The 26,270-nt window shown below is 36.3% G+C and overlaps 1 protein-coding gene across 4 annotated transcripts in view; it reads left to right on the top strand.

Annotated features, from left to right (window-relative positions):
- Nucleotides 1–26,036, top strand: part of ZDHHC14 (zinc finger DHHC-type palmitoyltransferase 14) — a 95,124-nt gene extending 69,088 nt beyond the window's left edge. For 2 of the 4 annotated variants that reach the window (XM_058802140.1, XM_058802139.1), the window contains exons 4-9: nt 3,673–3,810; nt 7,437–7,485; nt 10,839–10,941; nt 12,646–12,755; nt 15,220–15,322; nt 23,489–26,036. In XM_058802140.1, the coding sequence (XP_058658123.1) occupies nt 3,673–3,810; nt 7,437–7,485; nt 10,839–10,941; nt 12,646–12,755; nt 15,220–15,322; nt 23,489–23,845 (860 nt within the window). In that variant the 3' untranslated portion in view covers nt 23,846–26,036. Of the gene's footprint in view, nt 1–3,672; nt 3,811–7,436; nt 7,486–10,838; nt 10,942–12,645; nt 12,756–15,219; nt 15,323–23,443 lie in introns of all 4 variants that reach the window. The other 2 variants (XM_058802138.1, XM_058802137.1) reach the window with 1 other exon arrangement.
- Nucleotides 26,037–26,270: the final 234 nt, after the last annotated feature.

The following is a 26,270-nucleotide window of genomic DNA, read 5'->3' as shown; positions in this document are numbered from 1 at the left end:
CTGCTTGTTATTGTTACTGACAGTAACAGTTACAGAAATTTCAGTTCCTGAAATCTCTTACCTCTTTGGTTTTCTGTGACTTGTACAGCAGCATTTATAGTCTGTTTACTCATGCATGTCTTCTTTTCATTGATGCTTTACCTTATAGACTCTTCACACATTTTTTCAGTCTTTTTTTATTTTCTTCAGGTTTTGATCTCAGACCCTGAAAAATTAATCAAAACTGGATTTCTCCTGCAATAAGTGCTAACCTGTAGTAAGGTTGGTGTCACAGCTAGGCTGAATTAACACGTAGCTGCTTCTGAAGGTGTTGTTTCATTCCTTCTCTGGCAGTGTGTTCTCAGTGCTTCACTTGGGCCCACTTTGGTGTTTGTCTGATGAGGTGATCTGAGGAGATAGGCCAAAAAAAGCCATGGTTTTAGGCTCATCTGGCTCTGTCAACCTGCTCCCTGTAGGGTAAAATGAGCATCAGGCTTGGCCCAAGAATGGAGAGCCATGAACACACAGGCAAAAAACTTCACAGAGCTGCTGAAATGGTAGAGACTGGGCCATCTGTTCTATCACTAGTTCTTGATTAGGTAGATGCAAGATACAGCTGTAACATCAAGAAGGCAAATATCTTACTGTTTTTGTTTGAACTGGGGTGTAGGAGGATGATATATCACAATGTTTCTGTCCATAGAGTGCTTCAGCTTTCTTCTTCCCTCATTATGAGTTCTAATATGCTTATACTAACAAGAGTTTATGTTACCAATGTTTTAATTGTCTGTTTGCCTCAAATATTTTTACACTGACCTTGCCACAAATGTTTGTTTGAATACAGTAGTATGTTAACTAACCAGAACTGCATTCCTGAACTTTTAACAGTCTGTTCTTCACAATAAATTGCATTTCTATTTGCTCTGCATTTTAAGTTAATGAGGGCTGGAATTCCAGTTTTTCTCAGCATCAGTAGTTTTTCATTTCTCAATGAAGTTGTCTTAATTTTGCTGCCAACATTGTCCAAGTAGAGATGTCAGAGCTTCCTTTGCAAAACCATTGGTAGTTCAGTTGTCAAGCATCTGGAATGCTGTAGGTGAACCTTAAGACACTGTGTTACTTCTTCATTAATACTTATTATTAGGTCATGTGTTCTTCTAAGGAAGAAGAAACAGCTCCAGATTTAATAGATTTTATATTTCTTAACAGCATTAGAAGTTTCTGCTTAGCATTTGCCTCTTCATTTTGCCAGTGTTGGCAATTTTCTCCTGCATTAATAACTATGCAGAGGAGCTCACAAGCTGTAAGGCTGTTATCTTTAAATTGCATTTACTTATTTGTACTCTGCTGAGTAGAATGTCTTGCCTTTTAATATACTGGTTTGTGGCACATGTCACATGGCTTTCTATCTTCTGACTGAGAAAAAAACCCCAAATTTATATAAATAAGATTCATGTAAACCCTCTACTATGCCTCTTTTTTCATTAAAGTTGATTTCAGTTTAATACTATAGTAGTGGCTTTTGCATCCATCCTTTTTGGTCCATTCCTCCTTTGTAAATATCTTAGGTAGTTACTTAACTTCACAATAATTAGTAAGGTATTTATTGAGATAGCCGAGCTTTGCAGTTCACCAGGAAAGTTTGAAGATGGAAATTCAAGAGGACTGACAAATAGGTTAAAAACAATGAGTCAGTCCTCAGTAAGGAGTGTGTGTATGTATAGGATCATGAGTTTATAGATGGAGGGGTTGTGTGTATGTGCATGGCTTTTGTCTGCATTTATCTGAATCCTTCAAATAGATGTCTGCATATATCTCAGTAATATTTTATGGCTAGAAACAGCTTAATGTCTGTTTTTATTTTATAATTAATTTCCCTACTGTGTCGGCATTGAGGAGACTGAATCTAAGTACACACAATTAATCTTCTGAGACACGTAATGTATATTTTTAGCAGTAGATTACAAAAATACCCTAGGATTCTGCTTTTTAAAATGTCTCTGTAGCTGTGTTTCTTTGTGGTGTTGTTTGCTTGTGAATTGGATGTATGAATGAATTTAAATGAAATAGAGTGTTTATCAGAATGTGAGGGCTCGTTCAGGAGCACAGATTTAAAGACAAGCACTTTTAAAATGCAGTATCAATTCATTTTGGGACTACAACTGTAGTGCACTGAGAAAAGGTAGTATCACCTACCCAGAGTGTTTAGTACTTGATATTCTTAGCAGTATTCCCTCAATCACAGTATTATGAAGCCTTATCCTAAGAAAGTTCAGTAACTTCACCTTGAATAGCCCTGTTGGAATTTGAAACAGATTTATGGCAGAAACATGTGGTCCAAACAGCTGTCACACAAAACCATTTTTAAAAAAGCCCCTGAAAGTCTGGTAGACTCAGAAATATGTTGTGCATGTTGTTTTGACTTTTTTAAAATGAAGATAATACTAAATACATCCTTCAAGAAAAACCTCTAATATAGGCCTTTAACATAAATCCACAACTAAAATAAGCTGGTGTACTTGGTCAGATGGGCCTTTCTAACACAGGGCTTAAAGGACTTTGCATTTATACCTTGCCTTTCCTGTGGAATTACAAGTAGTTTGATAGTACGTCAGTGGAGGCATAAAAATCACAGAAAACAAACCAGGATCAGAGAGTGAAAGAAAGAGTCAGCATGAATACATCTGTCTTATGGTTCTGGATTTGATTAAAAAAACCTTAAAATTCTGTCAGTGTAATCTCTCCAAAGTAAGGTTAGGAAATGCAAGTTTGTTTCCTGGCAATAGTTGTTTCATTACCCAACATACTGGACGTGGAGGGTGGCTCCAGGCTGCCTCGGGAGAAGCAGAGGAAGCCATTCCCTCTGCTCCTTCACAGCACTGAAGCATTTCCCCCATGTTGGGAACACTGTTTCTGATCCACCCTAGCCTTTCCTACCTTATGAATGATTTCTCTCAGGAAGGTAAAGATAAAAGTTTTCACTTAGTAAAAAGGAGACAGAGTCTATAGTGCAAAGGGCAACAGAGCGTGCAGATTACCAGTTTTTATATGATGTATTTAAATTTTATCATTTGAAAAATGTTTGATGTGAATGATTCTGCTATTTTTAATGATCTTGTATGACAGCATCAACTCCAAGTGGAAAAATAGGTGGTCTAGAATGAAGAATGTCTTGAACGAAGCAATAAAAGGAAGTGGGAAGGTGTAAATATTTCATGCTCCAAATGGATGGATGATATGATAGTAGGCATAAGTCAGAGGTGTCATCATGACAGATGTAAAGGAAAGAACCTCAGAAATTCCAATTTTGAGTAGAAGATGAACTGAAGAAAAAAAACCACCTTGTTTTGAAAAAAATCAAATACAACTGAGTTGCTAATGCTCCATGTGACAGTGGATAAATACATGTTTGCTGGTCTGACTGCACAATTTGTCACAATAAGACTGTTAGTTTAACAGGAACTCACCTCAGCCATGCTTTAATTTCTTTAAAAACTGTAAGGTTTCATTCAAGTACTCCTTTTTTTTTCTTTTCTATTTTTTGTTCCTTTCTAAATAAGAACTTCTCTGTGGCTACTTTGCAAATGCCAGATTAATCATGAGTTTTAATATAGTATTCAGAGAGCATTTTTTTGAATAAACAGCATTTTATTAATTGTTTTCCATTTTTTTTTCTTCTGCCTCTCATTTCAGAACGGTTTGATCACCACTGTCCCTGGGTAGGCAACTGTGTGGGGAAAAGAAACTACAGATTTTTTTATATGTTTATTTTATCTCTGTCCTTTCTGACAGTCTTTATATTTGCATTCGTTATCACCCACGTCATCCTTCGTAAGTATGCTGGTGAAATCAGATTACGTATGTAGCCATTTGCTTGAGTTTTTTAAGTTAATATTTTGATCATTCAGGGTTTATTTCTTTATTTGTTTGTTTGTTTATTTGCCTTTTCTCTGAAGCCTCTCAATCCCCAGTGAGTCCCATTCTGGTCTATAGTAGGCACTGCTCATAGTAGTCATTGGCCTGGCACTGGCTTTACCTTAATGCAGTCTTAATTTTTTTTTTTCCCTTTTATGGATGATAAATTGGAAAAGTATCACATATACTGTATGTTTAAGTATACAGGTAGTATCATTTACCTAAAGAGCTTCCATATCCTTTTTTACTTTTTTACTTTTTAAGCATGGGTCACTTGCCATCCAGACAAAGAGGTAAATTACTAGAAAATAGATTTGAGCTATATTTTTTGTAGTTTGCTGTTTAGTTTATACCATTCTCAACCCTATTTTTAACATTTTTTTTCATTTGCATAGACATTCTGAGAATAACCAATTCATAATAGAGTGAATCAGAAATATTAATGACTTTGAGACTGATTTTTATTTGTATTCTGGGTTGTGTTTGGGGTCAGAACTCTTTTGGGGTACTGTCTTTTGTTTCCATACCCCTAACTAATTTTGCTAGCTCCTATACAATGATGATGGTGACATTTATGGTGACAGGTTGCATGACTTGTCTTTAAATACCTTTTATATGTTGGGTTTTTAACCCATTATCGCTAGAAGAGTGTTCTGTATTTTTCACTTATTATGTAGGATATTGCCCTAAAGAGTGTTTCTTTAACCATTTTGGAACTGTAATCTGTTTATTCTTTTGTATTCTGTATTGCAACAGAAACCTGATAGAAATAATAATTTCAGTATATAACACATTTATAAAGCTATCTTGATAATGATAATATACAGAGAATGTTTTACTGGAAAAAATATGTCAGATTGTGCTCTGTTTCTGAAATTGTTTACAGCATGCAGGGAAAAGTTGTGTTTTAAAGAGCAGAATTCCTGTTCTTACTCATTCTTTGCAAAACTATGATGCAAGCACTGAGAGGCCCTTCTATAGCTCAGAAATCTAGTTCATAGGCTAGAACTGGCATATGTGATTTTGAGGGAGTTTGAATGAACAACTTGTTTACACTACCAGATACAGCATTTCTAATACCAGTTGGGAAAAGCAGACATAAGATGTATATGTTGTTTAAAAAAGGAAAATTACTGGAAAAAGAACACTTGCCATTAATACTTAAGTGCTTGTTATTTATCTGGGCATACATGAGTATATGCATGCACCTTTTAAGAAGAAAGACACATGGGTTTTCATGCAATCTTTGCTAATGTTCAGTAGTTGAAAACATTCCTAGTCTGACAACGTAAAGCTATTTTTGACACTAACCTACCTTCATTTTAAAAGGACTTCAGTGCTTTTTCTTAAGTTTTCAGTACATGAGTTATCAATATATTGTCAGTACTTCCTGTTATGTATGTTAGGTAGGTTTACCTAGTGGATTTTAAATTTACAGTGTCCAATCCTAACTCTTGAGTATGATTTATGCAAAGAGCTGAGTAATTAATTGTGCCTCTGTGTGATTGAGAAGCACTTGAGCATTGTGTAGGTGTTACAGATTATGTATAGTAAATGTTAAATGCTGAATTGCCTGTCAGCTGGAAAATAGTCTTGCCATGGAAGTTCATGTACCTAGAATGAGACAAGAAGAAACATGCTTAAGCTCTAAAGATTGGTCAGTCCTCAAAGGCAATGGGAGCAGGTATACATGTGATTAGTTCCTTGATGTTTAATTGATATACTGGAGCTTCAAGCCCAGCATTCAAATTTTTCTGCTATAGTCTTGACAGTGTCCAAAAAAGAGTTCTTTACAAATAAGGTTTTCTTAACACTCCACTCTTTTTGCCTACCATACCTCTAGAAGTCCTTCTGTCTACCTTTTTAATAATTACCACTCAGCAATTTGTGTTCTGGTTTGTAGCTCTTCAGTTCTTTAGCTGATGCCAACCATTAGGCTGGGTTCTCAGTTCCTGAATCTGAACCTTTGCTCTCAGCACAGACTGCTTTTTGTTAGCGTGGCTAAAGGAAGTCTTGGTTTTCAGACCTCAGACTGTGACCTTCCTACAGTATTTCAAAGTCATACATAAGTTCTGGCAAAATTATTTTAATGCCTCTTGATTTAGACAAATTTTTAAAGTTTGTACATTTTTTATAATGTGTCTTGCAAGCTGGCATTTTACAGATTTTGGTGGGCCTAAGTGGTGATGAGATACAAGATACATATTTTTGTTTTCTGTGGCCTTCTGAGGCATACATTGGAAATTTGTTCTTTCTAGGTTTAAGAATATGTGCACATAACATTGCTGAAGATAATAAAACTAGTTTGTAAATCAGTTATTAAAGATACTACCTTGCAAGATTTTCTTCCCTCTCTGCAAGTTGAACACATTTCCAGTAGTGGTATCTGTATTTCCAGTTACTCATCTCTCTTGGAGACATCAGTATTTCACCTCTTTGTTGCAGTGAGCAGCCTTCCTTCCTCTTCTGATGTTTTGGGCACTGCTTTGGAAAAGTGTGACTAGCAGCAGGGTATGGAAATCGCATCTATCTGCTGCCATTGCCATTAAGGATGCTAAAAATAGTAAAGAGGCAGAGAAAGTTCCATTAGTCTTGTATCTTGAGAGTAAGAACCAATTGTAAGAGTCTGAAAAGGCTCAGAAATACAAGGTAAGTAACTTTGCACTTGTAACAGTAAACAGTAAAACTGACCAGATAGGTCTAGAGAATTATTCATATATTTCTTTATTCTTGTTCAAGACAAGATTTTTCTCTCCATACAGATCTTCAGATTAATTTAGCTAAGTGGAAAATTTTTGCTCTGCGGAAAACTTTCAGCCTGATGCATTTAAATAATTTATGTTGTACAGTAAAGTTCAAACTGCGTGCTGGTAGCTATGTCACATTAAGTCAGTTTCTACAACAAATTCACTTGTTGCAATTGTGAAATCACTCTAATTGATTAATATCTCATGGTTGTGGAACCCAAGTGCTTTTTTACTTTGCATGCTTCTACATTTCTAGTTGATGGGCTCATGCTTCTTTTGAGCTGTTTTCAGCTACTTGATTGTCTTTTATTTGCCCAGAGGCAATAGTAACCTATTAGAAAAATCTTCTGTGTAGGTGCAGTAGGAGCAGAATTATAAATAAGAGAGCTTTGCTTCCAAAGCAAAGAATGGAAAGCTGGGAATCTGAGTTTATAGAATAAATTTTCTAAGGCCAAAAGTTACTTTGAAAAATGGTATTTCAAAACAAAACAGGAGGTTATAATTCTTGTTTCCATATTAGGTCTGAAAAGAACAAGGGTAATCAGAAGTCTTGTTCATGGGAAAGTATGTGTACATCAATTTAGTATGACTGAGAAAATACCCTGCTGATGCTAAGCCTGAAAAGTTGCTCAAGGGCTTTTTTGATGTTGTTGCTGCTGAGCAACAGATTCATATTAGTAAATCTGTTCTATGATTATTCGGTTATCTTAAAATGTTAATTATTTTAAGTATAGTAAAAACAGCCCATAGTCCAGTTTCTTACTTGGCTGGTAATTCTGGGTTCTATTTTTACAGGTTCTCAACAAACAGGGTTCCTCAATGCTCTGAAGGACAGTCCTGCAAGATATCCTTTCACTGAAACATATTGTAGATTTTGTTGCAAAATAACATCTGAGATGGTTTTGCTTGTTTTCTTGCCATTGTTGAATGTGTGCTTTTAAACTTTATCAGTTAATAATTTCATCACTTCCTACACAATAGGATTTCTTGCCACATGTTGGAGGTAGGAAAGAGACTATAGCCTGGGGTGGTTTTATTCTTCATGTTTTGCAGAGCAGTGCTCTTGACAAAGATCTGTAGTTTCCATGTTCATTAAATGTACTTCATATTTTGTGGTGGAATTCATAAATACATTTTGCACTATACACATGCTGTGGTTTCACTAAAAATATTCAAGAATTGTTCTGCTTTTACAACTGAAGGTATCCAAAATGGCTGATTATTTTGAGGATAGAAAATGTAGATTTTGGAACAGAAACAGCATGTTTGCCTTGAAGAACTCAGTTTCTGAAACTGTTCTTTATGTTTTTAGAGAAGTCATTTTCAAATAGCAGCTTGCATTAAGTTGCATAGCAGTGTGTAAATTGCATACACAGGGACTACAATTGTTGTTCAGGCTGAAAAAGACAAGGCTCTGGAGAGATTTCATTGTGGTCTGTCAGTATATAAAGAAGACTCATAAGAAAAACAGAGAGACTTCTTAGCAGAGCCTGTAGTGACAGAACAAGGCTTTAAGCTGAAAGAGAACAGGTGTAGATGGCCATAACAAAGTTTCTGCAATGGGAGTGGTGAGATATGTGGACAGGTTACCCAGAAGTTTGGCTGATGCCCCGTCTGGTCCCTTCCAACCCAAGCCATTCTGTGGTTCTATTCCGTAAATGCTCCATGCACTATTTATCACTTCATGGGAGTCTTCTGTATATTTTCTGCTCAGTGAGATTGGAGCCAGAAGGAGCTAACATAATGAAAAAATGGGAAACTGATGAAACCACTGGTTAGTTTCTCTACAGACAGTAAGCTTCCCATTTCTTATGTATGTGTTTTGAATGATTGCTGTCTGATTAAACAGGAAAGACACTATAAAGACACTCTCACAAAGCCACTATAAAAAGTATTCTTTCCCATTTGGGAATGAGGTCCATTGGGCTTCACACAGTTTGCTTTTCCACACAAAGGTAAGAAGAAAAAAATTGTTGTTCATAGTTGTGCACCTCTTTCCAGGATTTTTCCCAGGTGTCAAATTCTGCAGATACATTTTTTGTGTGTTTGTCCTCATCAGGTAGAATCACTGAGCTGTAATCTCCCTTTTGAAGCACAGCTATGTTCAGAATTTTTTTGTGCAAATAATTTTAAAAAGCACAAACAAACAGTCCTGAATAGAACAACAGTAGCTTCCAATTAAAACAACTACAATCAATTTTTACAAAAGATAATTCTTTAAAACTATTTTCAAACTGAGAATAGCTTTCAGTTTTCTTTAAATCAAAAGAGAATGGCCTATGCATTTGAGAATTTTTGTACAGGAACAATAGCCTGGAATTCATAATTTTTTTTCAGAGATGTGCTGCTTTAAAAGGCTTACTAGCACATCTTGCAGAAATGCCTGGCTTGATAGTGATATGTTGGACAATTTAAAAGCTTGGCTACAGTTAACAGCAGTAAAAAATTAAATTGTCCAAATAGTATTGGGAATGCTACTTTGGAGCCAGTCGATTCAGGCACAGAGAACATGGCCATTTAAATCTTGCTAACAGCCCTGTGTGAGATACTAAGGGAAAATTATACTGTATGATGCTAGTAAGATACTATACCATAATAGACTACAAGGCTGTACTTTGTTGAGAAAACATTGCTTTTTTGTCTTTGTTTTACAGTTAATGGACTTACGTTGAATTAGTGGATTGTGGTTAATTTGATGTGAACTACCCCTTCTGTTCTTGAGTTGATTTTGAGGAACTGAAAAGTGTCCCTTTCTATGGGGAACTGAAAGAGGTCTTGAACTGAAAGGAATTCCTTTTTTTTTCCCCCCAACACAAATTATGACATGGAGGGTAGAACACACTTTTCAGTGCCTTTTTGAGTGTAATTGTGATGGGGAACATCCTGTTGGTGATATGTTCAGGTTGCAGGGAGCTGTTTTCCCTGTAAGGTTCTTCTTTTCTGACCTGGTGAATCTTTCTCCTGGTGTGTAGATTCTACCTAACAGTGCTCATCTGCAGCCTTCTTTACTATTTCTACTCTTTCAAAGCCCAGTCTGTATTGTGCATGATGTTTTGGGCGGTTTCCTTCTTTTACACGTTTTGGAACCCTCTGCCAAGAGTCTTTTTCCTTACCCATGGTCCCTCGTACTCCTTGCTTTAGCTGTGGCTGTTGCAGAGTCAGAGTTCCTGCCTTGTGCTGGTTTGCCATCACACAGCCTGAGGAGGAGATGAGAGGCAGAGCAGTGAGCCTGCTGCTCAGCACTGCACTTTGGTCATCCTGCTGCTTTTGGAGCAGATCTGCTCAGAATGCAAATGGCTCTTTTCTGCCTTTAAACCACTCTGATTGAAGTAGGTCCTAGGGAAGATTGTACAAACTCTTGAGGTATCTCCCAGTTCATTAGGGGTGAGCAGCTGTGCAGTACAAAACTCTTCACTTTTAACTAATGTTAGGATTTTTTTATTGCGAGTATTTATGTCCATCCATGCCATTTCCAAGTGATGTCTCTGTGTAATGGTCAGGAGCCGTCATATTTTTCTTCCATTGGTAGGTTCAGTAATAAGGATGTATTTTCTGTGTTCTAAGGCTATGTCCTTGTTCTGGAAAATTTTGAGTTGATGTTGTCTTGGAAACTGACTTCACTAAAGGTTGATATGGTTAATATACAGATTATTTTTATCCTATTCTTCTCTCATCATTTTGTTCCTAGTGATGAATTATATGTATTTTTCTGGGAACCCAAGCCTTTTTTCTGTCGAATCATGCTCCCTTAAAAAAAAAAAATCCCAAAAATATTGAAGCGTTATAGAAAACAGCATTCTCAGAGTAGATGTATTCTGAGTTCATGGCTGTTTTGTGTAAGTAAATAAATAAAAGTTGTAGAAGAAAGCCTTCTACAGAAAGTTTGGAAAGTTCCTCTTTATGCTTGATTCTATAAAGTTTAGAAGCAACTGTATTGTGTTAGTTTTGAGCTAATGACTCTGGACATTGCACCTCAGCGCAGCAGCCTGCTGGTGGGACACGCACTGCTCGCCGTGTCTGGCAGGGGTGGTGCTGTGTCTGGCCTAGGCAGATGCCCAGAGTTTCTTTTTTGCTGACCTCTTTGAAGTACTCCAGAGATCTCAAAGGACTTGTGGGCTACCCTGTATTTTGTGATTTTAACTACTTGTTATAGGATTTTTTTTCCCATTTGTGTATATTTCCTTGACTTCTAATTACTGTGCTGGAAGCTGTGGTATGTTTTTTCTCAGTATGGTCCATTGTTGGTCTCTCAGGTTTTCATACGTATTTGATCAGCTCCAATCAAACAACAAATGAAGATGTAAGTTTGTAGTATATTTCTACATATGTATTTCTAAATAGTAATGAGGAGGTTTGTCTCAAGTCAGACATGTCTGCATCATTTTGTGAATACCTCAGTAGGAAAAAGAAAAAATTAATATAGTCCTGCTTGATTCAAAAGATCAGATAAAATCTTTTTTACTATGTTTGTTGTGGTTTGAAGATGTGGTCATTATATACATACTATGTCCATTATGGTTTATGCATGTGGGATCTCTGTCTTGAAATAGGAAAATACAGGAGGGAGGAGACAAGCAAGTGTATTTTATACAGTAGGAGATTAGTAAGTACTTTTCAGTATCTCCTTTTCGCTGGGAGTTGTAAATAGTCTTTAACATAAAAATTGCTTACTGTGAAACTTGAAAAATGTGTTGAATTCTCTAAACAAAAATTTCATCCTTTATTTTATCTTACCTCTGAAACTTTTTTTGCCATTCTAAGGTCCAAAACCTCTGGCAAGAAGTATATACTCAATTTAAAGATCAACTTTGTAATTTCTACAGCTGTCTATTTTGCATATAGGATTCCTTTTTTTTGCTGTTGAATTATGTTTAGCTGTGTTTGGAGTCTTCATGTGTCCTTCCCTAACTAAAAGGAAAAATGTTTAATGAATGAAAGGAGTACATAAAATTAGCTAGGGAGCTAATGGAAATTTAATAAGTGATCTAACAAAGCACTGCAAGCTTTAAGTTATTTTATTGTAATTTCCTATTGTACCTTTTTCATAGGTATCTGGTAGATATAAAAGTAGCATCTTTAGAATTGTAAAATATGTTTTGTTATTAAGGTCACAGTTAAAAGTATAAGTTTTACAGTAAAATCAATCAACCAGAAAAACACTTCCCAGGCAGGGTCAAAATGAACTGTGCCTCAGCATAAAGTATCAGAACAAGTAGCCTGACTTGGAAGAAATCTACCTTGTTAATAAGACAGATGAGATACCCAGTTATTCCTCAGTCATTAGGTTTACTCAAGGTTGTCTTTCTAGATGGACTTAGTGTGCTTCCACCCTCTTCCCTCAAATAAATCTCTTCTGGATTGTTGAAAGATAGACAGCAGGGAACTGCAGCAGTGGAACATGTCTGAATATCAAGTAAACTGTTCAGTAATTTAATTTAAAACATAAATTCCCAATGGAATACAGCAAGACATTTTACCCAGGCTCTCGAGTATCTCACAAACAGAAAAGAAAACTAGCTAAGGGGAAAATGTAATAGGCAATAAAAGGTAGCAATGGCTGCATTTGCTTTACGATATTTTAGAACCTTTTGTGAACTTGAGGAATGATAATGTTGTGTGATATTGCACAGCTTGCAAACTTACCCAAGAGTATGGAAAAGAAGTGCTCAATTGCTGGCTTTAATCATATTTTGCAATTGAGCCTCTTCTGTAAAACATGCTATAATATTTGTAAAATTGAACTTGGATCATTATGTTTAGATGCTGAAATTCCTGTTTTGAGTATATTGATCTCTTGAGATTGTGGGTTGTCTGCATCTATGGAGCTAAAGCATGTGCTCATAAGGTCCAGCCTTCATAACAACCCAGAACTCTTAAATTGTTTGCTAAGTATCATTATGGATTTTCTGTGGTCTTTTCTGCAAGTAGCATGTGCAACCTTAATTCCTCACAGCCATTTTCTATATTGTATTACATGTGATGCATATTGTTCATATCTCTTCAGATTAAAGGATCATGGTCAAATAAAAGAGGTAAAGAAAACTATAATCCCTACAGTTATGGCAACATCTTTACTAATTGCTGTGCTGCTCTCTGTGGGCCCCTCTCTCCAAGGTAAGACTATCAAAAGTATTGTTAGCATAAATGAAGCCATGTGATTATTAATGAAAAAAATATTATTTTTTGATTATTTTATTGTATTCAGCAAAATGGAAGTTTTGGATTAGTGTCCGTTAGAAGCTTTAAGTTTTTCTTCAGCAGTAAAGAGATAAGTTGGTAAATTGCTTTTAAACTAAGTTAGTGATCAAATCTTGTAAAATTACATCTGAAAGGCAAATAAACTTGTTTGTTATTTGAACTTTCACCATTGCAGTTAATAACTTAGAGCAATAAAAAATTTCTAGTAGTTAGCTGTTGCATGAAGGTCAACCTGGCAGTTTATGAAACTTTTTCATTCCTAAAAAATGTGACATGAGTTGGGGAGACTTGAGGAACCTTAAATCTGCAACTAGCTTGATAATTGTTGATTTTTGTCTCTTAACTCTGAAGTACTGTTTTTAAATGGACAGTGGTTTTTTTATTTAATACTGTTAACATATGTACATTAAATTGATTTTGGTGGTCTTACACCAAAGCAATTCCAAAGAACATGTAATGGGTAATGGTTTGCTGAATACATTTTCACCTCTGAAAGTCTGAAATATTTATATATTTGAGGTTGGAGATGTTTTTTCGTCTTGAAGAAAATGTAGTACAGAGCTGAGACTAGAGGAATAAAACTGGCAGCCAGAAAAACTTAATTCTTTTCTTATTCCAGTGCTCAGTGATTAGGCAGTTCATGTACTACATACACAGTTGAGGCCCAGTTTCACTATAGAGAGGGGCAGAAAAACTTACAGATAATTCTGTAGCCTGCTCCTTGGTTAGTATGTTTTGCTTTGCCTGGAATTGTGAAGTTATTAATGTGAACAAGAAGAAAGCAATTAAATGACTTTATGGTCCAGAGTCTCAGGTGTTTAATTGGAGTGAGGTTTCTGGCTTTGCTGTCAGGAATGTCAGAGGCGGTTCTGCTGTGAGCAGTCAGAGTTTAACAGGGGAGACTGACATCTTTTCCTAAAGGGAAAACAACAGAATAGAGATTTCCACATACAGGGTTACCCCTGGTGAGAGTGAGTAGCTTTGTCTCTGCTTCCTGCCTACATGGATGTTGCCTGAAGCCAACCTTTTAATTCTGAAATATTGCTTTTGATAAAAGTATGTGACATAAAAGCTCAATGCCACGCTTCAAATTCTTCTGACTCCAGATGGAAATCTTTATTAAAACTACATCTTTTTTCTCAGTATATGAAATAGTATATTAGGCTGATAAAAGTAGCAACACACAATTGGACCAGACTGGCAGTGGCTCCTGTGTTTTAGCAGAGTTTGTGTTTTTTCCTAAATTCCATGTAGCAACATTACTTATTTAGATATTGACATGTATATATAGAGGTTCTGCAGGGAGGTATTTTGTGACCACAGGGAAAAATTTACTGACTGTAACATGTAAGTTATAAGCTTGCTTCTTTACTTTTAATCTCAGCTATGTTCCAAGTCACTAAATATTAGGTTTTTTCCTTAAATTCTGGAAAAGTGGCTTACCAGTAATTTCAGCTCAAAATTCAAAACATTCAAGTGCCTTGAGCATGGAATGCAGATGAAGAAAGGGTCAAAACTTGCCTCACTTATGTTAAAGATAATTTATCATTTTTAAACCTATGCTAGCAAATTCAGAATGTATTTTACATGTCCTCAACAGTTACCTTCAAATCTTTATTTGATCCTTGGCTGTCAGCATAGGTCTAACCAGTATTCTGGTGCAACAAATTATATAACTTCTTCAGGCATCTTTAATCTTTGACTAGGTTGGATTATTTAATTCTATGTATTTGGTTATAATTTTACAGTTTGGGGGTTTTTTTTGCTTAGGTTTAGTAATTTCTCCACAGAGTATTTTCTTAGAAATAAGAAATTTGGTAAGCACAGTGGAACACTGTAAGCAGTGTTAAGTGACTGTCATGAAATACCTGGCAAGTTAAGTTGTCTGTCAGAAAGGTTAACTTTTCTTCATTCCTAAATTTTGTGATTAAGTAGTTTCTAAGTAGTTTAAGTAGTAGCTAAATTTGTGATTAAGTAGTTTCAATTTAGATATGGAAGCTGGTAAAAAAAAAAGAACCTTAAAGAGATAAAAGAGATACTGAATCAAAGTATCCTAAGTGAGTTTTGTCATTTGTTTTTTCACCTGTGGTTTAAAATTCTTTGGTTTTGTGGTATCTGCTGGTAAGCTTCTAAGTATACGTGATAAAAACCAAAAAAGTAGTGGTGCTTATATGACAGGCAGTATCACAAAGAACAAGTACCTTACTGATGAGTAGAAAATGAAGTCTAGTACTTCATTTGACTAAAAGGGGACATTAGAAGGTATTGGTGAAGTATTAAGGTCTGTTGTACGATAGGAAGTTTTTATTTTTATTGAGAGGACATAGTTAATGATCAGCAAAGTCTCTAATACTTTTCCTTTATTGTGATTATTCTGTAGCTTAATTGACAGAAGAGGATTTATACAGCCAGATACGCCGCAATTAACAGGACCATCAAATGGCATTACCATGTACGGGGCCACACAATCTCAGAGCAACATGGTAGGAATCATCCCATAGTCTTGTTCATCAGGATTCCTGTGAATGTTTTTCTTCTCCACTTTCATGTGAACTAATCAAGTAATAACTAACTGGATACAGCTGACACACTGGGTGGAATGAGTTGTTTAATAACAGTAAAGAAAAAAAAAAAACCAAAGTCCAAGGCTCTTTTAATGTACATTTCACACAGCGTAATAGTTACTGCTCATGGATTCTAAAAAAAAAGAGTCTTTTCTACGCTGTTGGTTTATTGAATATACTGGCATTTTGACTTTTGCTGTTGACACCTACTGTGTTTTGAACTGGAATATTCAAGTATCGTGGACTTACTGTGGTTTGTCATTTTCCAGCTAATTGCTATTTTGTGTGCCACTTTCTTCATACTCTGTTTCCTTCTTTGCTTGTGCACTGCGGTTTTGCATAGACTAATGTATTTTAAAAAGCAAAGATGAACAAAGACAAGTTTCTAGGGGAGAAATATTTTGAAGAAGGAGCAGGAACTGAACAAAAAATGGCAACTGAATTGTTACAACAAAAGTTTTTTTAAACATCTTTGAAGCTGTGCCAGTACTATTTGCTTTGGTTTTTTGCTGGTAGCATTGGCTGTCATAATGGAAGATAGGATTTTCTGTGCCAAGAAGAAGAGAATAATTGGAAAGAGATCTTTTTCTGAAGGCAACCATCTTGCATATGTGCCTGTTTCTGAATTGTTGTCCACATATCTTCACAATATGTGGATTCTAATACTTTGTCAAAGAAGTCATGAGTTACGGATACCCTCCCTCTGCCAAAAACGAGGAAGCCACGAGGCCTTCTGACATAGTTCAGCCTTTCTTTTGAACAAAAGAAGAAAAGATGCACTCTTCCCAGACAGATTAGTTTTAGTATCACTGAGAAACTCCTATTAAAATTTTGCTGTAGTTCCTAAGCTGATTTTACTTAATGTTTTGAGAATTAAATAGATTTGTTAGTCTCCTTAATAAGAAAATGTATTAGAGGCATGGTATTAAGTCTGAATCTTCTGAGGTACAGTTGATAATAGGTAATTCTCTATGTAAATTTTACTCAAAATTTACTCTGAAGAGAGAAAAGGGAGTTAAAAAAAAACAAAAAAGATAAAGCAAACATTAGAAATCGGCTGAGGTCTTTCAGGAATTACCCAAACATTCTGATGCTGCCAAGGCTTCTTATTTGTGAAGATCATAAACCCACAATGTGTCCATGGCATCAAATTGTCTTTATCATTGCAAGAATTTAGATACTATATCATTATTCCTAGGTATTAATGAGAAAATCTTTGCCGATTTGGCAGAAAATTGACTAAGTTTGTCTCTAGAAATGGAGAAATCTGTTATGGTATTACTTTAAGTCAAACAGGTAGCTGTTACAATTTTAGAGTGTATTACTCCTAATTACACAAATTCTTCCAAGATTTCTTCTTAAATCCTAGAATGAGCTGGGAAATGAGCTTATATCCCCATGAGCTGGGAAAAGCCTGCATTCTTTAACAGTTATCAGAGTTGCTTGGAAATGTGCAGATTTCACCCCTGAAAATGACCTCTAGAAAAGCTTGGAAAATGTTATATGTCTTGTTTGGTTTGAAGGAATATTTGGAAGACTGTAATGCCATTTTTCTCAGGGCATCTTTTCTCCTGGTCTGTATCCAAGATCAATTGGTTTCTAAGGACTGCTGGCTATCAACATTAAAATTTTTCCCTTGAGTTTTGTTGTAAACTGTTAGAGACCGGCTTAGTTTACCTATGTCTCTAACACTGTTTTCCCTTCCCTGTTGAAGGGGATATGTCTGGTACTGGAACTGGTATTATTATGATTTCAGATAAAGACAGACAAAGTGAAATTCCTTGACTTAAAGGAGTATGTGTAGATCATAGTTGTAGACCATAATACTTTTCCAATCACAGAAGTTTGGCTGTTTATACATTATCAGAGCTATTTATACTACTTTAGCAAGCTTAATGCTTTTTGACTACAAGAAATAAATTAGGAGAAGTATGAAGTGTGTTTCAGAACACCTTTGTGGTGTGTCTCTCTTGATTTTATTGCAGAATGTATTATATCAGGTCTTCATGTCTAGATGTTACCCTGCTTATTCCACAGTGTGCTAAAATATCTCTCCTCATCATTGATAAAAAATAAAGATTTAAATCAGCATATTCTCTCTCACTTGTCTTCTCTTATTCCTTCTCTCTTTCATTTCCCTTTCTTCCCTTGAATCTTTTTCAGAATCAGCTAGGTTCAAAAAGACCTTTGAAATTGAGTCCTGCCTATGACCGAACACCACCTGGTGAACTAGACCATGGCACTCAGTGCCACATCCAGTCTTTTCTCAAACACCTCCAGGGGTGGTGACTCCACCACCTCTCTGGGCAGCCCATTCCAGTGTGTAATCACTCCATCTGTGAAGAACTCGTTCCAGATGTCCAACCTAAACTTTCCCTGGTGCAGCTTAAGACGATACTCTCTCATCCTGTCAGTAGTTGCCTGGGAGAAGAGCCCAGCCCTCACCTGGCTAAAACCTCCTTTCAGGGAGTTGTAGAGAGCAGTGAGGTCTCCTCTGAGCTTCATCTTCAGACTAAACAACCCCACCTCCCTCAGCAGCTCCTTATAGGAGTCAGTGACTAGTGACTTTCTAAACAGGATTCTTGTGTTTCACCCAACGAGTCTCTTGTCTCTCATTAAGTCCCTGTCGTTGCTTGGTATAATACTCTCTTTTCATTAATTTTAATGAATCTTTTAGCATAGCCTCATTTTTGCAGTTAAGTTCAAAATAAATATCAGGCTAAGTGTAAAGATGCCAGACACTGGTTTTCAGCACAATACATTATCTCTGATTCAGGATACCATTTGTGGGACACTCTGTCTGTATTTAACAGCTTTTGGGGTAATTTTGCCACTGATACTTTGAATATTTAGTACATGATCTACCCTACTCATGGTATCAGCCCAGTTTGTCACAATCTCAGGAAGTCAGAGTTGTAGCTCTAATCAGTGCTTGATAGACCCATACTGTGATTTTGTTTGTTTTCTAGATCTTCATAGAAGAGGTTTTTCTCATGTTCTCTCTGTAGTATCTACCTTGTTTTACTAAAAGCTGAATCTCTATTTACTTCCGTGAAGGAAGCACATACAATTATTTTCCTGGTGCATTCCCAGTGTTTTTAATTTCTTTTTCAATATAATTTGAAATTAGTCTGGTACGTTCATTAGCCAGCTTCTTAATATCCTTATCCACATAAAAAGCATGGTCACTTGGAACTCATAATCTGTAGTACTGGTAATTTCCAAAGTATTTCCCTATTGCATTTTATTGCTGATTATTTTTCTCTGCTCGTCATCAGTTTGATTACCCAAGTATTTTTCTAATTCTTAAGATTTTTTTTTTAATGAAGCACAGTATCTCACCTATTATGAAATAATAATTTTCTCTGCAATTTATTCTTTCTCTTTTATTAAAAATCTTATTTTCTTTGCATTCTGAAAAAAGTTCTTATTTACCCATAAACTCATGAATTACCACTACTTGGGTCTAGACCGCTGTAATTTTATCTTAAAGCTGGAGTTGATTCTTGGGGTTTGATATAGGGTATTTTATTCTTTAGTGATCCATTAGGGGGAAACACAGAATATGTCTCACTTCATGAACATTTTTTGAGGAATTAGTTTGGTTTATATTTACTATGATATCTCTAGGAAATCTCTAATTGCTTGTAAAGCAGTAGGCTTTGCTTTGGATTCCTTGGCATTTCTTCTTCAGTATGTAGGTAGTTCTGTGTGTACCAAATTCCCTTGTTTCTAATTCTCCATTTCCTTTCCTGGATGCAAATTATTTAAGTGTTTTCTTACACCTATGTATATGTACTGCTGAAAATTGTAGGAACTGTAGTGCATGCACAACATTTATTACCAGTGATAAGTGCAGGAAAGTCCTCTCCCACATGTTCACTTAAGTATTTCTGCTACTGATCTGGAAACAGATCCAGCTGACTCAGGGAGCATTAATTCTGACTATCCTTTGCTTTTCCTTTTTGCATTATTAGGAGTAAGTATTTCTATCATGACAATAACAGAATTGGCAAGGACCACAACCCCATTTTTCTGGGAGTTTTACAAGTGTGTTTCCTTATATATTTACTGATGTACTTCCCAGATGCCCAAAACAAAACTCAGGGCTTTTACCAAGTCAGCATTACTACAGTCAAGGTTGATAGAGGTTTTTCCTTAATGCATTTTACTTCACAGGTAAAATGGGTTACAGGCACATGCAAGTAAATCAATTTCAGCATGTGCTTTGGGTAAAGATATGTTTTAGGAGCAATTCTTTTGATAGTGCATGTTTACTGCATTTTTATGAACTAGATTTATTTCAGAAGATACGCCCCTGAAATGCACCCAAGTTGCTCTAAACATTCTCAGACTTTCAGTCCATAAGAACAAATAGTCTCCAATCTGAAGTAAAGTCTCTGGGCCAAGTGTTGCTTCCTATTTGGCTTCAGAAGTGTGTCAGAAGTGTTTCCCTTGATAGATCTACTCATCATGAATATATACTCATTGACTACTACTGTACTGCTTGATAGTAGAGCCATTGAGTTGTTGAGGATTGTGGCTCAGCTGTTGCACAGTATCCACAACACATTAATTTTGATTGTGAAATCCTACACCTGCTGGGAACACTTACACAGCTCTATCCCTCCACTCTTTACCATTTGTTGTGTACAGAATTTGGTATTTCAGCATTCTTCCTGTAACTTCATACCACTGTCAGCCTCCTCTGAACTCCATGTTGTTTGTATTTTATTCAGAGTTTGTGAGACTACTCAACCTGCTTTTTTCCATCTTCTGAGAACTGTAACAATTCTTGAATGTTACTAGCATTTAGGAAATTATAAACTAAGTTTATTTAATATTTAAAGTAAATGATTCTGATTATTTCAAAATAATCACATTTAGAAATGTGAAAAATATATTGCCATGTACAACAATATTTTCATGTTTTTGTGTAGCTTCGAAAAAACATACTTCAGAAAAAAAGTATTTTTCCTTAATTGTTTGTATTTATTGTGAAATAAACAGAGAATTCTAGGTTTTGTCCAAGTTGCTTCAATTTCTGCCATTTATTGTGGAAATAAACAGGTATCTAAAAATTTCTGTGCATATATTTAGTTGAACTTCTATACTTGTAGAACTTATTAAACTTGTCATACCTTCAGAATCTGCTGTTTCTCTGAAACAGTGAAAATTTTAAGTGAAAAATAAAGTCAGGATATCTGAGACAGGAAGATGCTGGTGGAATAATTTTTGCAGTAGATTTTTAATTATTTAGATTTTTTAGATTTTATTGCCAGCCTATGACCAAACACCACTTTGTCAACTAGACCATGGCACTCAGCTTCCTTTTTGTTACAGTCATGGGCTTTTTTGTTTTATTTGAAATTCTGGTGTTGGATAATTCATGTGATTAGTAGCAGCTAAGACTTCCTGCCCTAAATTGCATTTAGTCAAGGGTGAAATAACAAAATCGACAAAAAACCACCATGCCAACCCTATAACAAATATGATTTCCTTGTTTTAGTTTTGTGTTGGTTGTTTAGACTCAAGAATAGTCTACCTGTATATTATGTGTTGTTTTTATCAGATGTTTTTGAGAGCCCATAGAACACACATACTTTTTCTGGGTTAGAACCTGCAATAGTTCCCTTTCTAGAAATGTCTTTACAGCCTGTATCTTCCTAAGGAGTTTGTGCTGATCACTGTTGAACAGACAAGAAAAAGAAAACCTGGAATTTATCTAAATGAAAGGAGAGGCTCTAGAGAAGTGAGAAGTGCGTGGAAAATGAAGAGATATTTAGCACCTGAAGTTATAACACTATTTAATGGAGCTTTATGAGGCTACCTTATCTTTTTGATATTAATTTAACTGAAATGCAGTAGCATTCCTTGAGAAGAAAATTAATTCAGACTCTATAAAGAGTTCAAATAAATTATCTTCAGCTAATACAAAGCTGTGTGCTTGTATTGCCTGGAACACGTTAATGATTTCCTTTGGAAGATCAGAACTTAATGTTCACTAAAGCAATAAGTCAGTTGCTAACATTATTTGTTTTCAGTGTACCCCAGTGGTTATAAGCATTTCTTTGTTATTTAACTTGTTCTGTGGCTACTGCCTTTCAGAGAAAATAGGTTTTGTTGGTCTTTTTGAAGTTTGAAAATTCAGCTAACATATTTTTTTAAGGTCTGCATGGTAAGGTTGGTTGAAGTTTTAATTTAAATAAGCAGGTGTGAGTAACAGGTTATTAATCATGAATGAGTTATTCACACTGAATTACTAATTGAAAGCTTGATTTTAAAAGATGCTGACAGTTTTCTTCTTAGTAAGGTAGTTAGGCAAGGTTATGGCTTTAAGCCTGTGAGTAATCCCTCTGAAATGATAGGGAACCACTTCAGTTGTTTGGCTGGGGCTGTTCATCATTTTGTGGGGTGAAGATTACTTGCAATTTATATGAAATCAATTTATGTAACAGAAGGCCAGTCCATTTATCTTTCTGAAAGCAAAAGTCTTGGAAATACGTATCTGAGTAAGGATTGAGCTTCTGCCTGTCAAAAGTAATTGGTCTGGGAGTCCTAAACCACTTAGATGTGTTTTTAACACTGCCTATCTCTTACGACCAAGTAGTCTGCTTGCACACTTGCTGAATGTTAGGTGTGTGCATCCATCATTAGGCTATTCAGTGGTGAAATTGGAGAACCTGAAAACAACAGTTACTTTAATTAACCATTGTTTATTGTGGTTTTCATCATACAATAAAAGAGGCAAAAGTCTTCCCATGAGTTTCCAGTGTGGCACAGTGCCATATTAAACTCAACTGGGCATTTTAGGGAAGTGCCCATTTTGTAACAATGCTAGTAATAATGGTTATAGTCAGGAATATTGTGGTTATGGTCAGAAAAAACAGATTATGTATCTGTAATATGTAGTAATTTGATAAAAATCTAAGAAGTCAGTCATAGAGCAGAACATATTGCTTTAATGGAATACTTGAAATAACAGTGGATAGGATGTCTTACCTCTGGATATGTCTTTTATTCTGCTTGCTTGCCTCCAAATGTCCTGCATTGCATTTGTAGTTGTATTCACTGGTTGTAGTGTTTTTCTTACCCAGCAGAGCAGTACTTTGGCAAATGAATCTAACAAGATTTTGAAAAGCTGCAATGTTATAAGGCACTGATCAGGCAATGAATTAAATATTTTTTCCTTAGGAGCTCTCAAAAATCATGCCAATCCATGTTAAAGAAACTTAATTTGGCAGTAGGTGTACTACCCACTTAGCTAGCTGGACATTATTAAAATGCACACCTGTCTTTTCATTTCAAGGAATGAGAAGTAATTTTGTATAAACTGTTTTTAGGAATTGTGTAGAACCAAAAAATCCGTTTCTGGTGGCACTCACTGAGATTAACTAGATTTATATAATGCTGGATTTGGCTTATTATTGAGACAGTGCTTGCCAGAAAGCTTGTGTTGTGTACCTTGATTCATCACATTGTCAGGATTAATCAAAAAACAGCCTAAAATTCATTAAGGTTGATCTCGATGATCTGCAGTGCTGCCTGGTTTCTACACATCCTCTGGAGTATGGAATGTAGTGTAGGACATTCTCTAGAATTTATATGTAGTGTATTAAATTGTGAGGGGAAAAATTTTGCTCATGGAGCTTTATTACTAACTGTGTAAGATATCTCTGTCAAAAGTCTTCTTGTTCTGGAAAGCCTCTGTGGTAGGTTAATTCCTACATGCGAAGACCAGTTAAAAGAAAAAATTGCCTAGTGTTTTTTAAATTATCCTAAAATGAACACTGTAGATGTATATCATCATTTTGTTTGATAATAATGCAAAGCATTGGCTCCGTTATGCATGCCATTCTTTTTTTTTTTCCTGGGCAGCATGCCATGGGATGTTTGGGTGGCTAACCATGGAATGATACTAATGGCCTTCTTTATTTCTCTTCACATCCCATTCTTTTCCATACCTTTTTTATCCATATCCTCCCTTTTTTTTCTCTCTGTTTTGTTTTTATATGATTTTGACACCCTTCCATCCTACAGTGTGACCAAGATCAGTGCATTCAGAGCACTAAATTCGTTTTGCAGGCTGCTGCCACCCCCCTCCTACAGAGTGAGCCAAGCATAACTAGTGAAGAGCTCCCTTTGCCAGGAAAGACTTCTCTCAGTGGGCCTTGTGCAACTCTGACTCTAGGGCAACCAACACCGCCATCTTCTATGCCTAACCTCACATCAGATTCAGGGCTGACAGACATCATACCCTTAAAAGAGGAGCACGAAGGCCATCAGTTCCTGACTCCTGAGGAGGCGCCGTCGCCGCCCGGGATGCTGCCCAGCGGGAGCCCCATGGCGCACAGCCGCACCATGCACGTCCTGAGCCTGGCCAGCCAGGACTCGCTGCACGAGGACTCCGTGCGCGGCCTCGTGAAGCTCAGCTCGGTTTGAACAGCTTTTCTGAGCACCACACCGTGTCCTGGTGTCTTTGCAAATCTGTGCTTGGCAGGAATGACGCTGCAGTACCACTGTAAGGCTTTGTAACATGCCTGTAATGGAAACTTTATCACTTAATGGAGTCTACTAAAAGGACGAGTGATTTTTTTCAATGGAGCTATGGCATTTTTTTGACCAGGATGTTAACAGTTGTGCTTTGATGGTGACTGCATTTTATTTTAAATAAAACCAGAAAAGGTCAATAATCTTGTTTTCTGAAGCTTGGGTACAGCGAGTTGGAAGTCAGCCTGTAGCGAACACCATGTACAGTACAAAAGAGAGAGATTCTTGGATGTAAGTGTCATGCTCTGTGTTCTATGCTCTTGTAATACACACTTGTTACAGCTTACCACACCTGTGGCCAGAATGATCTGCACTTACATGTTATGCTACCAATATTTGAGATAGAAAATTGCCATTCCATTTGTTAATACAAAACAAAAAAAAGACTGCAGATGTGGATTTGCATGCCACGCTACAGTATGTGTTACAGTGGTGTTGGTATTAAGAGAAAGTGCTGCTTTTTTATTTGTGACTTTCAAAGAGCTGTTTCGTTTAAAGACAGTACAGCAAACAAATGAATGGACTATATTTTTTGAATTTATTAAATTTTATTTTAAATTAATCAGTGGTGCCTAGAAGATGATGAATTACTGATTTGATCATGTTGCATATCATTTAACCTTCTGTTTAAGTGTTTAAGTGAGGTATTGTGTTGTGCCATACCACAAGATTCTTCCACTCCCTAATGTGATAAAATTACCTGTGGACCTCCAATAAAATGACATCCTCTATTTCGTGGACGTGTACAGTTATCCTTGCACAGTTTTCATGGGGCCAAGAGGGGGAAATCATGACTTGTTGATGTAGTTTATAAAGATTTGACTGGAATATGTGTACTTGATAAAACTAGAGCTATGGAGAAATAGCTGGTTACAATTAGGATTGCTTCACCATTTTTTATGGTTTTGTTTGAGCTGTGTGTTTGTTCCCATAGGAGGTCTTTATTTGGAAACAGTAGAATTAACCTCTGCTTGCACTGTAATTCAGTCTGGCTGAAGGCTGAGGCGCTTAAGATTCAAGACAAAGACAGAGCTTAGTGAAATAATCTTAAATGAATAATAGTCTGTAGCTCTTTCCTGGCCATTGTTCATCATTTGTATTTGTCCTTTGATATTTTAAATGGAAATTTTGATTTCATGGAATTCTTCTGTGCTTTTTCTTTGCTTGCTTAAGTAAAGTGCAACTCAAAGTTGAAGAGAATTTTATATCTATTTTTTGTGACAGCTGAAGAGAACCTTAGTTAAACTGAAAAACTGTAATAGCTTTAATACTGTATTTACCTGCTTTTCAGGGTGTGGAACCTGGATTATTCTCTTCCTAGGACAAATTACATGCAGAATGGGCTTTATCTGATGTTTCTATGGCACGAAAGCATTTGCCGGTTAAGAAATGTAACAGTTCTATATTACTGACCATGGTCATCCACTGAATCCAGCCTAAAGAATCTTTTTTCTTTTAACTTTTGTTGTTGAAATTGAGAATAATCAGCCTGCAGAATTTCATTCACCCATGCTATTGAAGATTAAGACAAAATACTGACAAAATCCCTACTCCTGTAAGATTTCATGAGCAGTCTGTTTCTAAAACTGATGATATTACCTTGGACCTAATTCAGTGTGTTGAACATAGCAGTGCTTTCTCTCTGTAAGTGCCACAATGGGTCCACTGAAGAAGCTCTGGCAGGCAAATCTCTCCTAGGTATTTGAGCCACTGAAGAAGCTCTGGCAGATAAGTCTGTCCCACCTATTGTAAACCACCTTCCCCGTATTTTCCAGAAGCTGGGACAATCTGGAGTTCTTTCCCCCAGCCAAAGTGTAGTGACAGACATGTCCCAGCTGGCTGCTCTCCCAGTAAGCCATGAGTTTCAGCACTTGTGTATCTGCTCTTGAAGAAGTCAGTAATGCTCATCTTCTTGATTTCACGTTTCCCTGACACAGCTTCTTGGGTATGAAGCCATGAGCATCTGCATTGAAGCAGGCAATGGATTGAGGGCTGGAGATAGTGGTCTGATTGATAGACCTGGGGAAAGAATCCCAGCTTTGAGTTTGTAGACTAGTACTTGATGAATCATTCTGTTCTCTATTAGGTGTCTGTGGGTAGTTAACTATGGATGCATTACTCACTACTTAGAAGGGCAAGTCAAATATTTTTAATGTGGTATCAAAGCTTTCCATTTGTACAAGTCATGATGAGGATGATTATTTTAAGGAAATTGTTCTTTTTAAGTTTCCCTGAAATAGCAGATGGATTTTATGTTTCCAAGAATACCAGCTTCGTGACAACATTTGTATGTCACTGCCACTGGGGAGTAGTGAAG

This window comes from Ammospiza caudacuta, chromosome 3 (assembly GCF_027887145.1).
Source record: "Ammospiza caudacuta isolate bAmmCau1 chromosome 3, bAmmCau1.pri, whole genome shotgun sequence".
NCBI lineage: Eukaryota > Metazoa > Chordata > Aves > Passeriformes > Passerellidae > Ammospiza > Ammospiza caudacuta.
Note: the sequence above shows the minus strand (reverse complement) of the source record. Positions and strands in the feature narration are given on the sequence as shown.